The following is a 15389-nucleotide window of genomic DNA, read 5'->3' as shown; positions in this document are numbered from 1 at the left end:
CTCTTCATTCACACAAACACCAACGGAAAAAAGAAGTGCACTATTGATGATGATAAACCAATGGATTCTTTCTTATCAATTAAGCACAAGGAATTAGACCAAATAGTGTACATTCATCAACCAGTCCGAAGCTGATTTAAGCTCCTGCACTACTTGTCGACAATGAACCTCAAAACTACCAATCCAACAATGGTGGCAACTACAGCTAACATTGATAAGTAAATCGGATACAAAGTAGTCAAAAGTTGTATCCTTCAACACATATATAGCTTTAGAGATATCTAGAAGATGACAAGACAATGCCCTCGCAACCATCAGAAGACTACGGATGTGATTACAGAGATTTGTAGGCAGGCAATACATCATTCCTCTCTTGAAGCAGGATCTAACCCAGCAGACGGGCTATCAGCAAAGTATTCTTGATGTTTGACATTCACACCATACTGTAATGCAAATCAAAAGTTAAAGCGAACCATAGTAAGCAAGTTGAAACACCAAAGATATGCAAGAATAACACTGAATCGATATCAAGGACAACCTTCGGAGAGGAAGATACAACAGAGGTTCTAAAGGGATGGAGAACACCTTTCTACCCATGAGAGCATGTCTTTCGCTTCTAAACAAGTCCTAGTTGGTATATATGATTTAGTTGCTCTTGGTAGAGAATCATATATTTTGTGTAAGGTTTTCTACTTTTTACATACCCATAGTGTATTGTCCGCTCGCATCAACAAAATCTTTACCTAACCAAAAAATTTAAACTAAACATTAAATTTTAAAAAAGATCTATAATCCAGGAACTTCATAGACACAAATGATTGTATACAATGTGAATCATCACTTTTCAAGTTCACATAGAAAAAACATCCAGATCAAGCAGTATTCAGCAAGCAGATTCTGCCAAAACAGCTTATGCACGGATATTAAATTTCATCCTTATATCTCGATCTGCTCACTAGCTCTCAAAGTACTAACTGAACACAGCTATTTAACTACAAAAATCATTTAGAAAAAAAAAGCAATTGTAATGAATATACCACTTCAACAAAGAACTATTGCTCAAAAAACATTATACAAGAGACTGCTTAAGGGTATATTAGATGAAATTACAGTGATGGGTTAACTTTTTTTCTGTTTTTTTATAGAGAAAATAATGATTCTAGTCCGATGCTTACCTCTCGTAGAGATTTTGAAAGATCATCCATCGTCAAGATAAGGCGTTTGTCCTGCTAAACAGAGTTAGAACCAATAAACATAGGCAAATGAAAAGAGAAATCTGTGAAGCACCTTTTGCTGCTTATCTCTTTTATCCTTGACAATGGCTGACTGTCTTGCCTTGCAATGCCTGCATCACCGTGAGAAACAAGTTAGTTTATCTAATAGAAGCTCGGATTCCGAGAAACATAAACCAAGAACATGTGAAAGTTCTCGAAATTCAACTCTATTTCTGGTCTCAACTCTCAACACAAGAGATTCAACTCTATTTCTGGTCTCAACACAAAGAATGGGGTTATCCTTTATCCACATCTACCCACAACTTCATCAACTTTCCTGCCTTCAACCACTGTCATTTTGTTGTTTCAACGCTATTTCTAGTCTCTACACAGAATACCAAAGGGGATATCCCTTGCTCCTAATATATCCACAGCTTTCATCGACCTTCTTGCCTTTAACCACTGTCATTATGTTGTTTTGCCATTGCAACAACTCCTTTTCATAAATTCCAATTCTTTGGAGCATTAATGATAGATAAGACACCAATCTCAAACCCTTATTGATTCTACCAATGATAAGGCCATACTTTATTCTCAAAAGTATCACAATTGGAACCTAAGTTCTTCCCGGAATCCTATGGGATCTAAAGAAACTTGCAAGACTACAAGATGGAGGAGCTTAACAGTTTAATTAAGAGAGAATGGTATTTAACTGCTTAAAAAAATTTCCAAGAGAACTTCTGCATAGAACACAAGGAACTCCCTTATTACTCAATATGGATTCCTGTAGCCTAGAGAAAAGTAACTCGAGTAGAAAAAAGGATAGAATCCTAGAAGGTAACTACAAGCCATGACGCACTCCTGCAAATGTTATTTTCAACTAAAAAGAGACTAGGTGGCAAAGACGATCAGATGCTGCAAATAAGGGGTACTCTAACATGCGGAAGAAAATTAATATCTTCCTCTCTGGAACAAGTTAGCTAAGAATAGTTTTTAGTTTAACATGTAATCAGTAGACATGTGATTTTTGATCCTCCCCAAAATTTTATATATTTTAGCGTGTAAATATTTAGTTTAGGCCTAATATAGTTATTTCAACTCATTTTGACTCTTTTACTTTATTTTGTTACAAGAAAAATGAAAATCACAAAAAATATTTTAGTTTATGTATTTTTCATAAACTTTTATGAAAAAAAAATATATAAAAATGGTACCTTATTTTTATCTTTATATAATTTCGAAAACACAAAAATAGTTTCATGGTTAGTTTAATTAATTAGGATTAGCTTTAGATTGTGTAGTATTTTTATCTTATTTTAAAAGGAGGTGTGACAGCTCTGGCGGCTCTGTTGGGGACAAGAACCCAGAACTTCTGGTTCAGGGTTCAGAATTCGAGCTTAGATGAATTGTTATATTTGACTTTATCTATTATCTGATTTTATTACATGGTTGGGCCTAATGTGCTAAATGTTGCTTTTACCACTTTGATATTATCTGAACTGTATATAAACTGTTACGAAACCCTTCTCTTCTCATCTTCGAGGATGTACTCGCTGGTCGAGACTCCCTATTCTGTTAGTGTCATACCTTGAAATAAGAAAGAGGCTCGGACAAGTTACTAAGCCGGATGGCCTTTTGGTTCCCGGTACGTAGCCTCCTCGGCTCGAGTTATCCGCTCGGGTACACAAGTCTAGAACAAATGCCCAGGTTTTGAACCTAGAATAACTTAGCTTCATGTCGGATCCCTAGTAGGAACGCTTGTTTGCATCATGTGCATTTGACTTAGGGCACTCAACATTTTTATGTGCTACATGTTGCATTTATTCAAGGGTAAAAGGGTCATTTGGCGGACCAATGATAGCTGAGGGTAAATGAAGAAATGAAAAAAAAACAATGAAAAAAAAAAAGAAAAAAAAAGAAAAAGAAAAAGAGAGGGTGAAGTGTGGAGATAAAGCGAGTGGGGCCTAATTATGTTTTCTGTTACATTTTGTTAAGAGAAAAAAAAAGAGCTTGGAAAATTCAAAAGATTTTTGTACTTTTTCATCATTTTTCAAAAATAAAAAAAAAGAAAAAGGGAAAAAGAAAATAAAAAAAGAGTTTACATGTTTCATCATTTTTCAAAAAAAAAAGAGAAAGAAAAAAAACATATTTTCTCTAAATTAGTTGTTATTTTTATTTCTCGCCCGTATCCTATCTGCCCGAACTACGCATACCTGATTCTCGTCTTTCGGAACGTGATACGTAGGCAACCCATATATGGTCCGGTCTTCCTAGTAAATCTTAGGTTCTTGGCATTGCGGGGTCATAGCCAAATTTTGCACTTCTAGCCACCTTTTGGCCAAATAAGCCATTTTGCAAAGATAGCCTCAATCATGTCTTGCATGTGTCTTAGGGAATGTTATTGTCTCACATAGTGCTAGTTTAAGTTTTCTCATACAGGTGTGGATCTACTTACTGGAGTTTGAGCATGACAGATACCCTAGGATCACTGCATTCAGGAGCTGCTCGAGGAGCCATTTTATGTTTTTGAGTCAATTGTTTTTGTTTTATTTTCTAGTCCTGTATAGTAGTATTTAGTCTTTTAGGTGATGTTAGAGTTTGTAGTCATCAGGTTAAGTTTGTCGAGTCTTTTGTTGTTGTATTTCTTATTTTGTATGTGGAAATGTGTTACAAGTCGAAAATCCAGAAAAAAAAAAGAAGAAATTTTGCATTTTGTTATAAGAAATAAAAAAAATTCTCTTTTGAGATTGTTTTTCCTTTAGGCAATTAATATCTAGGACTTAAAATGAATTGTTTTTATATTTTCTCTACTATATTAAGACCAAAATTAAAAAAAAAAAAGAATTTTCTTTTAGTACTTCTTTAAAATCCTTCTTTAAGGTATTAATTCCAAAATCCAAAAAGATTTTCTTTTGAGGTGTTTCTTGGGGAAATTAGTGAAAATGAAAAAAAAATTCTTTTCATTTTCATTAGAACTTTAGGATATTGTACATAGAAAAAAAACATACTTTATCCTTTGTTTATCATTAGAAATTCTTCTTTAGGCAATCAAAATTGAAATCCAAAAACATTTTGTTTTATCTTTTTTATTGCTTGTTTCGAAACCTTGCATCAGAATATCAAATGAAAATTCTAAATATTTTTCTGTGGTTCACTCTTTAGATTTTCTTCCTAAAAAAAAGGAATCAAAAAATATCTTTCTCTTCTAGAGTTTTTCCTTAATAGAGTATTTGTTTCAAAGAAAAGAAAAAAAATCCGTTAAGCTTGAGTTTAAAATAGGTTATAGAACATTAAGTTTAGAAAATTCAAAAAAAAGATTTGCTTCATTTATTTCTCTTTTCTCAGCAGAGTAGTCATTAAGGTAAAAGGAAAAGAAAAAGAAAAAGAAACAGAGAACGTCAATTTGTTTACTTTATTCCTGATCTTCCCGAACTACGCAAATATCTGATTCATGCGGCGTCATGATACGTAGGCAATCTACATTTTTTTTTAATTAAACTTGGTCGACTAATATAGGCAACCTACATAGGGTTCGATCGAATCATTTTTTTTTATTTTTTAAAAGAAAAGAAAAAAAAAGAAAAAAAAGAGAGAAAAAGATGGTGAAATTATGGGAGGTGAGAATTGGGAAGGAAGAAAAGAGCGACAATCAGAGAGAAAAGGGGAAAGAAAATGAGCGAGCTAAGAAGTGCGAGGAAAGAAAAGAAAAGAGAAGATTCAAATGGACAGATTGGGATGATGCCAAGTGACCTTATGACCATCAAAGTCATTCTAGAACCATTAATTGTTGCTAGGTGCATTGCACGCAATGTGATATTTCTGGTGTTAAATGCCCTAACGCTAACGGATGACCCCATTTTGTTCCTTTTGATATCTTCATAGCAGAAAGGTGGTTGGTTTGTGATCCTCGAAGTAGTAACTCCTCTCCACAACATAAAGTCAAAAGGCAATGGTAGACAACAAAAAAACTGAATTGGTTGATACAGGTGCCCAAAAGCAATTGGTTGAACAGGACAATGGGTTGGTTGAAGAGGTGAGGATGTTAAGACAACACATGGCGGACATGTATCAGGCCTGGATGACTGGGAAGGCACCACCCCCGCCACCACCTAGCTTCCTAAATGCTACCCTTACCCAAACACCGGTCACAGTGCCAGATGATCCCCCATACTCTCCAGATCCACCCGCTTATCATGGCTTTCCCAACCACCCTAGTAGCTCCATCACTCATCTTCCAATTACATTTCCCAAAAATTGCCCTCCGGTCTTATCCACCATCCCCAACAATGAATACCCACTCAAAGCTCATGATGCCCAATATTACCCCTCAGAGGTTGCCCACAAGGTTCCCAACTCATACAAGCAGGGTCCGCGAGATGGGCCTCATGTTGTAAATGAAGAGTTCACAGGAAGAAAAGGGCAAAATAGGATACCCAGGAGGCTGAAAGGCATAGAACAATCCTTAAAGAACAAACAAGGAAGGGGAGACCAGGGTAGCATGGCTTACAAAGAACTGTCTGTGTCCCCTGACGTTCGCCTGCCCGCGGGATTCAAAGTGCCAAGATTTAACTTGTATGATGGGTGTGGAGATCCGGTAGCCCATTTGAGGGATTATTGCAGTGAAATGAGAAGTGTTGGCGAGAAAGATGATTTGTTGATGGCGTACTTCAGTGAGAGCCTGACCGGGGCAGCTTTGGAATGGCATAATCGTCAAGATGTTGGTAAGTGGCCTACATTGGGTGACATGGCTCAAGATTTTGTTCGATACTTTCAGTACAGATCAGGCATTACCCCAGACCGCTCCTCCCTATCTAAAATGGAAAAAAAGCCAGAGGAAAGCTTTAGGGAATTTGGGCTCAGATGGACGGAGCAAGCTGCTCGAGTCAATACCCCGATTGGTGAAGAAGAAATAGTTGAGCTTTTCCTACAAGCCCAGGGGCCCACCTACTTCAGTCATTTGATCCCGGCCTTGGGAAAGCCTTTCAAAGATGTGTTAAAAATGGGGGAGCTAGTGGAAGAGGGAATCAAGTCAGGCAAGATCATGAGTTGTTCGAAAGACATTCAGAACATCCCAGTAAGCTTGGGTGGAAGAAAGAGAAACAGAAAAGATGATCTGATGGGCTTTCCCGATCAACACTTCCAGCCTCGACATCGTCCCCGTGGATATCCTTGTGCGCTAGATGATCCTCCCTAATGCCACTTCTCTCCACAGAACTCCCAAAATCACACATCACTTTCCCAGTACCCAGTTCCACAAAATGCATATCCACCTCCACGAGCCTACCGAAAACCTCCTGGATCAGGTTTCCGGCCCAATCAAGCATTCTCTAAAAGGCTTTCACCCCTATTAGAGAATCATACGCCAGTTTGTTCCAAAAGTTGAAGCAATTGGACATGTTGAAGCCGATTCATATAAAAATGCCAACCCTCTGTCAAAGAAGTTTGATTTTTCTCAAAGGTGCGCATATTGCTCACATGCCCAGGGGCATGACATAGAGAAGTGTTGGAATCTGAAGAAAGCAATTCAGAAGCTTATTGATGCAGGTGACATTGTCGTGCAAAATCCAGATGCAGCAGACACTAGCCAAAGTCCATCGCCTGTTCGTAATGAGATGCATATGGTTAGTATGATTTGTTTTGAAAAGGAATATGAGAATTCTTCTGAGATCCTCGAAGGTCCACGCGCTGCAAAGTTTTCAGTGCTATCAGAGGTTGATCTTAAGAACGAGCCAGCAAAGGGAACCCAAAAGCAATTTATTAAGAACAATGTGATGGAGGTTTGTGAGGGTCCTAGTAATGTTGATGCGGAATTCAGTGGCTAAGATGCCGAGCTTGACAATTGGAAAGACGCTCATTTCTTGGTTAGTCGGGGAGGAGTTTTGGTGGTTTATTTTGTTGTCATTTCTGTTGTCCGGGTTATTTCAGGGTTGTAATCCGGATATTGTCTTGTGACTCGAACCCTTCTATCCTTTTATTTTTCCTAGTTTGTTTAGTCATAGTAGCCCGTCTAGTGTTGTCTAGGTTTGTGACCCCAGTTTAGTTTGTTTATTTTGTTGTTCAAACTCTTTCACCATCTGTCTAATGCAATTTTTTGTTTTCTGTAATTTCTAGTCATTTTCGTTTAGTTCCCTTTTCTTTTTATAGTTCTTTTCCTGATTGACTCGAGTGACATGACATGACATGCACGCGTAATTCTCAACCTGGTTTAAAAATCAGTTTAGTCACGAAGCAACGAAACAATGTTGAAGATGTAAGGACATTTGAGGGAAATAAGTGAAAGCATTTTGAGATCACTTCAAGCCTAAATTGTGTGAAACTGGGGCAGATAGAACATAAAAATACACTATTGAAATGCATCATGCTGCATCGGGTGAAGATAACGGCAAGTTTGCCCCAAATTTGTAGGGGGTCGTTTGTGGTAGTGGTAGTGAGAGTGTTGTCCAATGGTGCTTTGTATGTAACAGATGTATAAGGCGAATGTGTGGATATGGTCATCAAGTCTAGCGCAATCAAAAGATGTTACGAATGTTTTCCTTGGTTTGTTTAATTGTGTTGTTTGTACTTGGCATGTTTTGAAGATTGGAATGATGAAGGCATTTTGTTCTGCTATCTAAACACCTTATCCTTCGTTACCCCTTTGAGCCTTGTTTATTTTCTTTCATACCCCTCTTTCGGAATCAGTAGCAAAGATCAGAAACACAAGCGTGAAAGATAAGTAAAGGAAAAGGAGAAAAGAAAAGAACGAAAAGGGAGAGAAGGAAAATGAAAATCAAAAAAAAAAAGGAAAAAAAGAAGAAGAAAAACAACAAAAAGAGAAAAAGAAAGCAAAAAAGAGACAGAAAAGAAAGAGAAAAGAGAAAATCACAACAACAAAGTAATTCTTATGTCATGAACTACGTTCGACCTGATTCCTTTTAAGGATACGTAGGCAACCTCACGGTTCGGTTTCATCAAAATAAAAATCCAAAAGTCCCCAAGCAAGAAACTGGGGCAGAAGTTGTGGTTGTTGTAAGAAATCTGATTCCGAAAGTCGTAATTTTGAACCCATGTGAATTGTTTTGAGCCTTTGATATCCTTTCTTTTTAACCCTATCCAAAAGCCCACGTTACGGTCCAAAGAAAGACCTTCCGATCAGTCTTCGAGAGATGTCAAGTCAAGCAAGGAGAGGTAATTCATGTCAGGGGCAACACTCTGGTCCAAGCAGAAAAATAATGAAAATGAGAGAGTCTTATTGGTGAAAACCCTCACGGGCACCGTAGGGCGACGGTAAGTTGAGAGAAAAGACAGAATGAGAAAGGCTTGATGGTGAAAACCCTTCGGGCACTACAAGTCGAATAAGGATTGTGAATCAGATTGGATAATCGGAGCATTGAAGTCCAGTTTCACGGTATCATTAAGGTAAAAAAAATGTCAGTTTGTTTACTTTATTCCCGATCTTCCATAACTACGCAAAGATTTGATTCATGCGGCGTCATGATACGTAGGCAACCTACATAGGATTCGATCGAATCATTTTATTTTTTTAAAAAAGAAAAAAAGAAGGAAAAAAAAAGGGGAAAAGAAAATAAAAAAGGGTGAAATTATGGGACGTGAGAAATGAGAGGAAAGAAAAGAGTGATAATTAGAAAAAAAAGAGGAAGGAAAATGATCAAGCAAGTGCTAGAAAAACAAAGAAAAGGGAGGTTGAAATGAATAAATTGGGATGATGCCAAGTGACATTATGACCCTCGAAGTCATTCTAGAACCGTTAATTGTGGCTAGGTGCATTGCACGCAATGTGATATTTTTGTTGTTAAATGCTCTAATGCTAAAGTGATGGCCTCATTTTGTTATATTCATAGCAGAAGGGTGGTTGGTTTGTGGTTTTTAAAGTGGTAACTCTTCTCTACAACACAAAGTCAAAAGACAATGGCAGACAACAACAGAACTGAGTTGGTTGATACTGGTGCCCGAAAGCAGTTGGTTGAACAGGACAATGGGTTGGTTGAAGAGGTAGAGATGTTAAGACAACACATGGCGGACATGTATCAGGCTTGGATGACTGGGAACACACCACCCCCGCCACCATCTAGTTTCCTAGATGCTGCCCTTACCCAAACTCCGGACATAATGCCAGATGATCCTCCATACACATCTGATAGGTTTCTACTTTGTAGTTTTCTTGTTAGGAATCATCTCTCTCCTTTGTCCTTTACTCTGTTCCTTTTGTCTTGTTTACTTCTTCTTCCTGAGTCCGTTTGGTCCGAATAAGTGAGAAATGACTTCAAAATTTGCCACCAGCTTTTCAATTGCACAAAACGGGATCTGACCAGCACATCAAAGTGGCATAAGTTAGGAAAGAACAACAAGCGCACTGAGTTGGTAGCAATCAACATGCTTTGGAGTCCATGAGAAATACAAAGGTTTGGTATATTTCAATTCGTGAACAGTGCAACAAATAGAGGATGTTGGGTGAACGGGTCAAAGGTATTCTCTGTAATGAGATCAACAAAGAAAGTGTTTAACCAGTGACAAGCAAGGTAATCCAAGCAGAAATCAAAGTTATCGTGACAAGTGAGGGAACAATAGACTTCAAGGCCAAGGCCAGTGATTTAAGTCAGGAAAGAACAGCATGTGCACTAAGTGGATGGCAATTAACGTGCTTTGGAATTCATGTCAACACAAGAGCACGATGCAACAGATGGAGGGTGTTAGGTGGACGAATCAAAGGTATTTTCGGTGAAATACAAAGGTTGGTAAATATCAGTTCATGAACAATGCAACAGATAAAGGGAATTGGGTCTGAACGGAGAAGGGGTATTTTCTGTGATAAGGATGACAGAGAAAGTGGTTAGTCCATAAGCAAGCAAGGTCCTCGAGTGGAAATCGGTTATCATGGGAAGTGAAGGAGCAATCGCCCTCAAAGTCAAGGCCACAAAACAACTACCACATTTTAAACTGACAAGATTTTTCTTTGATTGAAACAGGGGCAGGAAATTTCGTTTGTTTCGGAGAAACCCTCCGCAAGGAAAAGCAAGCACCAGACAGGTTTGACTGTAAACTCTTAGGACCTTCCTGGAAAATGTGGCTTAGTTAAAATTCAAAACAATCATGAATAGCATAGAGGAAGGTAAGTTGGTTTCAAAGTTTGCATGTTTAAGATAGAATTCAATTAGGAGTTTTCAGGACCCCCCCCCCCCCCGAATAATGGGACCTAGTTTTAAGATTTCTATTAGATCAGAAGATGTATCGTAAATTCTGTCGTAGGGTAGTATAATTCAATCGTAAAAGTGTTATTTTTTAGGACAAGACTTGATTTTGAGTTTCAGGACCCTCCTGGATAATGAGATATAGTTTTAAAACTTGCTTGGATAGCAAAACTTAGCATAAGTCACACCTTTAGAAGATATAACCTAGATTTAAAATTGTCGTTTAATTAAGAGTTGTCAGGACCCCCCTGGATAATGGGACCTAGCTTTCAAATTCTTAGTAATATTTGGTAATATGATTCAGTTTAATACTTACATATGTGCCCAGTTACCAAACTGGGGCAGAAAATTTTCTTTGTTTTGTCTATTTTCTGTTGAAATCAGGTACCCACTTGGAGAATAGGGAGAAACAGTTCAAGTCTAGCAGTCAGGAGCCCGCCTGGAGAGCAGGGAATACATTCAAGTCTAGCAGTCAGGAGCCCGCCTAGAGAGCAGGGAATACATTCAAGTCTAGCAGTCAGGAGCCCGCTTGGAGAGCAGAGAATACATTCAAGTTTAGCAGTCAGGAGCCCGCCTGGAGAGCAGGGAATACATTTCAAGTCAGCAATCAGGAGCCCACCTGGAGAACAAGGGAGTATTACTCAAGTTTTAGTTTTCAAGTTCTTATTGATATTTGGTAATGTGGTTCGTTTTACACTTACATATGTGCCCAGATACCCAAACTGGGGCAGAAAATTTTTCTTTGTTTTTGTTTATTTTGATGAAGTCAGGAGCCCGCCTGGAGAGTAGGGAATACATTTTAAGTTCAGCAGTCAGGAGCCCGCCTGGAGAGCAGGGAGTACATTTCAAGTTAAGCAATCAGGAGCCCGCTAGGAGAGCAGGGAATACATTTCAAGTCAGCAGTCAGGAGCCCGCCTGGAGAGCAGGGAATACATTCAAGTTTAGCAATCAGGAGCCCGCTTGGAAAGCATGGGAATATAATTCAAGTTCAGCAGTCAGGCGCCCACTTGGAGAGCAAGGGAATACAGTTCGAGTTCAACAATCAGGCGTCCACCTGAAGAAAAGGAAAAGCATCTCAAATTGCAATTCAAGTCAGCAACCAAAGAATCTCACGGCAAGAATGCGAGTCAACAGTCCGAGGTGATCAACAAAAGTTAGTCACAATAAAGAAAAAAAGAGAGAAAAGCAAGAAGTGAATCCAAATGCAGAAGTTGATGGAAGATGTGAACTGCTTAAGACATGGTGGAAGTCATAAGCACTACATGTCCGGTCTTGATCCAAAAAGCTATAGAAGAACGAGCTAGCACCTGCAACTAGCAAGCGTCAAAGCATCAAATCTAAGGTCCGCATGAAGAACCATTCAAGACTCAAGATCAAGCTTCAGAAGACTTATAGATAGGAATCTTGTAACTCGTAATTGACAGGCTTAGCTAGTCTTTTTCATGTTTTGATTTTTGATGTAATAACAGGACTGCGGACCGAAACCTCGGCGGAACGGCACCTCGATTGGCTCTTCACCTCGGCATACTCCATCATCTCACTCACTTCCCGAACTACACTGACTTGATTCCTTTATAGCCAAGGATATGTAAGCAGCTCAAACACCAGGGCTCGGTCACATTCTCCTTTCTCTTAGTTTTAGTCTCTCCAAGTAAGGGTCGGGTCAAAAACCTGTCTAGTCAGTCTTTATCTGTTCGCGTTTTCAGTCAAAGATGGGCATCTGTAGACATGTGATTTTTGACTCTCCCCAAGATTTTATATATTTTAGCGTGTAAATATTTAGTTTAGGCCTAATATAGCTATTTCAACTCATTTTGTCTCTTTTACTTTATTTTGTTACAAGAAAAATGAAAATCACAAAAAATATTTTAGTTTATGTATTTTTCATAGAAAAAATTTAAAATATATATATAAAAATGGTACCTTATTTTTATCTTTATATAATTTCGAAAACACAAAAATAGTTTCATGTTTAGTTTAATTAATTAGGATTAGCTTTGGATTGTGTAGTATTTTTATCTTATTTTAAAAGGAGGTGTGACAAAATCCTAATGTTGTTAAAAGCACGCTGAGACATGGTTAAACTCAAAACTAGGTGTCAAGTAAGTTAGACACTTCATCTTGCTAGGCAGCACTTCAATGCAAGCACCAAGGTTTTAAGGGATATCTTCCGAAATGCACCTTTGAGCCCATGCCCTCTTATCTTAATGAGGGAGACACTGACACTACCAATGATTATAAGTGATATATAATCACTAATTTTTAGGGATAATACATCATTACCCCTTGGGGCTGTCCCACTTTGCCAGTTGCACTTTCAAAATTTGCGGGGGTCCTATGACCCCCTTGTCTTTGTTCAAAATATAATAAATACCACCTTCCGTGGTTAGCACCACTTTCAACCAAAATAATATATGGCACGCACCAATCATGTATTGACATGTGTTTTTCTTCTTTTCTTTTTTTGTTTTACTCTTTATATTTTCTTTTTATTCATTATTTAATTAACATTATCTTTTATTTTTATTTTCTTTTTCTTTCTTATCTTTTCTTCTTCTCTGTCACATTGCAACAACTAGCCATCTTCTTTCTCATCTTCGCTATTGCAAATTGCTTATACTCAATTTTTTTCCAGATTTCTTACACGTAATTTAAAGTACCAATTTTTGAGTAATTCATCCATATTTCTAAAAAGCTTTACAAAGCCACCACCACCAAAGAAAGATGGCGGATGGCTTTTCAGTTTTGAGCTTCGAAATTACATCAATAGCAGAGCGCTTTTCTTCAAGTTTCAGACATTCAAATCAATGTAACCTCAAAATGTAGCTTCAAGTTTCAACTCCCAGAAGGTTTGAATAGCCAATTTTTTTTAACTTTGAGGATTCAAATCACCTGTATCGGACTTTCGAAGCACCCGCAATGGAGTTCAAAATTTGCAGTTCGAAATCCTCAGTAAGTAACCCGAATTTCCGCTCCAGATTTGATTTTTGGACTTTAAAAATAGTACTACAGTACCCAACAACTAAATTCAGTTCTTCAAAACCCAACAACTAAATTTTCGTTCTTCACCTTCAATCTTTTTCATAATTAAGGATACTGAACAATGACTTGACAGTGAACAAAGAAAATGAAAAAGAAAGAAAAATGAAAATGGAGAAATAACTAGAAAGTGGGTGCAAATAAAAACGAAAAAGTCAAAGGAAAAAAAAGGAGAAATAACCAGATTTGGGGAAATTTTTTACTTCTCACGCGCTATGATAGCGTGCAAAATGCTAAAGGTGCCACATCAGCTCAAAAAGAGATATTTATTATACTTTGAACAAATACGAGGGGATAATAGGACCCCTGCAAAGTTAAAGGGTGTATCTGACAATTAGCTACAACACCCCTGCCTAACCAATTTTTTTTGGAAGGTTAGGGGACAACAGTAGAAGTGTCATAGAATGGCAAACACTTGAACCAGCACTACCACGCGTGGAAGCCTCGAGAAGTAAGAGACAATCAGTGTGAGCAATATGCTGAAGAATTAGCAGCTTAATAAAAGTTTTTTTTTTTGTGTGTGTGGGGGGGGGGGGGGGGGATAAGAAAGGAAACAGAATTTATGAACATACTGGAGAGCATCGGTGGCAACATCTGCAATAAACTTCTGTGTGGCAACTGCCACCAACCTTATTCTGCATATACAGAGGAGACACTCAATGTAACAATACAATGTTCAAAACAAATAAGTTAGATGAAATAGCAAAATTGAAACACACATTGCTGCCAAAAGAAACATCAAGTGCCACAACTCTTTAAATTTACAACTATTTAAGAAAGCAAATACGAACCCAATTCACATATACATTAATTTTGCAAAAAATTACTGCCAAACCACAAAAAAAAAAAGAATTGTTTAAAAATCAAAAGGAAGGAACTTAAGCGCAGATGTACAGTATAAACTACGAATTCAGCCGAACGCCGCAATTTTATCCCAGACTCCGTATGTGTTAATAAATCTACTAAATACGTACAAATATTAAATTTCGAACACAGTAACTCTAATGGCCAGTGTGTTCACTGTTTGGTGGCTTTCTGAATCCATAAAGTTCAAATCTTGGATTCCACTCTATTATTTAGTAACTTAAGGAGAAGATAAACCTAGTAAAAATTGTTTATCATCTTAAGGAGAAGATAAACCTAGTAAAAATTGTTTATCATCCAAGAACCAAAAAAAATCATATACTAAGATAGTTTCGCCTTCTTCTTTTTTGTGCAATCCGAACAAGGAACAAATTTTCTATGACTAGTACTTTTTAATGACGGTGGTGTCAGGGCCAGCTTGTGAGCACCTCAACTATTCCACGGGATACCTGTTACCTGTCACCAGCATAGGAACCTAGTATCTCCGCCCACCAAGACTTAGGCAGATTGGAAGAAATCTCCTAGTATTTTTTGTAATTTTCTATGAATAATATTAAGAGCAACTTAAAAGATTAAATAGGACTAACAGCAAAATAAAAATAAAAAAGAGGAAGAGAGTGCATACAATCGAACGTCAGGGCATTGGAAACCACTTTTACCCAAGTAATGCTCCACTAATTCATCTGGAATCTGATCAAAAAAGTTTTAACCATCACAAACAGAATGTAAAATTATATAGACCTAAAACTGCACGAGATTGAAAATAGCTGCTGATAAAAAGAGAAGGGGGAAAAAGTGAGCTGACAGTGGGAGTATAGTCCATTAAGGAAGCAAGGAAATCGGCGAGGGCAGTGTCATCTTCGTGTCTTCCTTCACTCGTTTGCTGACTTTGACTCTGGTTCATTTCAACGGCGGATCAGCGCCGTTCGGAGTTTCAACTTCGACTGAGGTAAAATGGGGGGTGCGAAACCACAGAGGTAAGGAGGTTTTCGAACGCTCGCTTTGTGAAGGAAAATGAAGGAGGAGGAAAATTGAAAAGAAGTTTATTTCTTTTTTTGGTTCCTTTATTTAGCTTAAGGGTAAA

At 37.8% G+C, this 15389-nt stretch overlaps 1 protein-coding gene across 2 annotated transcripts; it reads right to left on the bottom strand.

The window, feature by feature from the left end:
• Positions 1–47: 47 nt before the first annotated feature.
• LOC107811632 (transcription initiation factor TFIID subunit 10) lies at positions 48–15386 on the bottom strand. Of its 2 annotated transcripts, XM_075241014.1 has the most exons (7): positions 15111–15386; positions 14931–14995; positions 14014–14076; positions 1288–1345; positions 1176–1226; positions 705–743; positions 191–443 (listed from the first exon to the last, which is right to left on the bottom strand). In XM_075241014.1, exons 1-7 carry the CDS (start codon positions 15207–15209, stop codon positions 363–365), a joined length of 456 nt encoding a protein of 151 aa, XP_075097115.1. In that variant the 5' UTR covers positions 15210–15386; the 3' UTR covers positions 191–362. The 2 variants fall into 2 exon arrangements, with proteins under 2 accessions (XP_075097116.1, XP_075097115.1); XM_075241015.1 differs by lacking the exon at positions 705–743 and having other exon boundaries at positions 48–443.
• Positions 15387–15389: the final 3 nt, after the last annotated feature.

The sequence above is a fragment of the Nicotiana tabacum genome, chromosome 20 (genome assembly GCF_000715075.1).
Source record: "Nicotiana tabacum cultivar K326 chromosome 20, ASM71507v2, whole genome shotgun sequence".
NCBI lineage: Eukaryota > Viridiplantae > Streptophyta > Magnoliopsida > Solanales > Solanaceae > Nicotiana > Nicotiana tabacum.
Note: the sequence above shows the minus strand (reverse complement) of the source record. Positions and strands in the feature narration are given on the sequence as shown.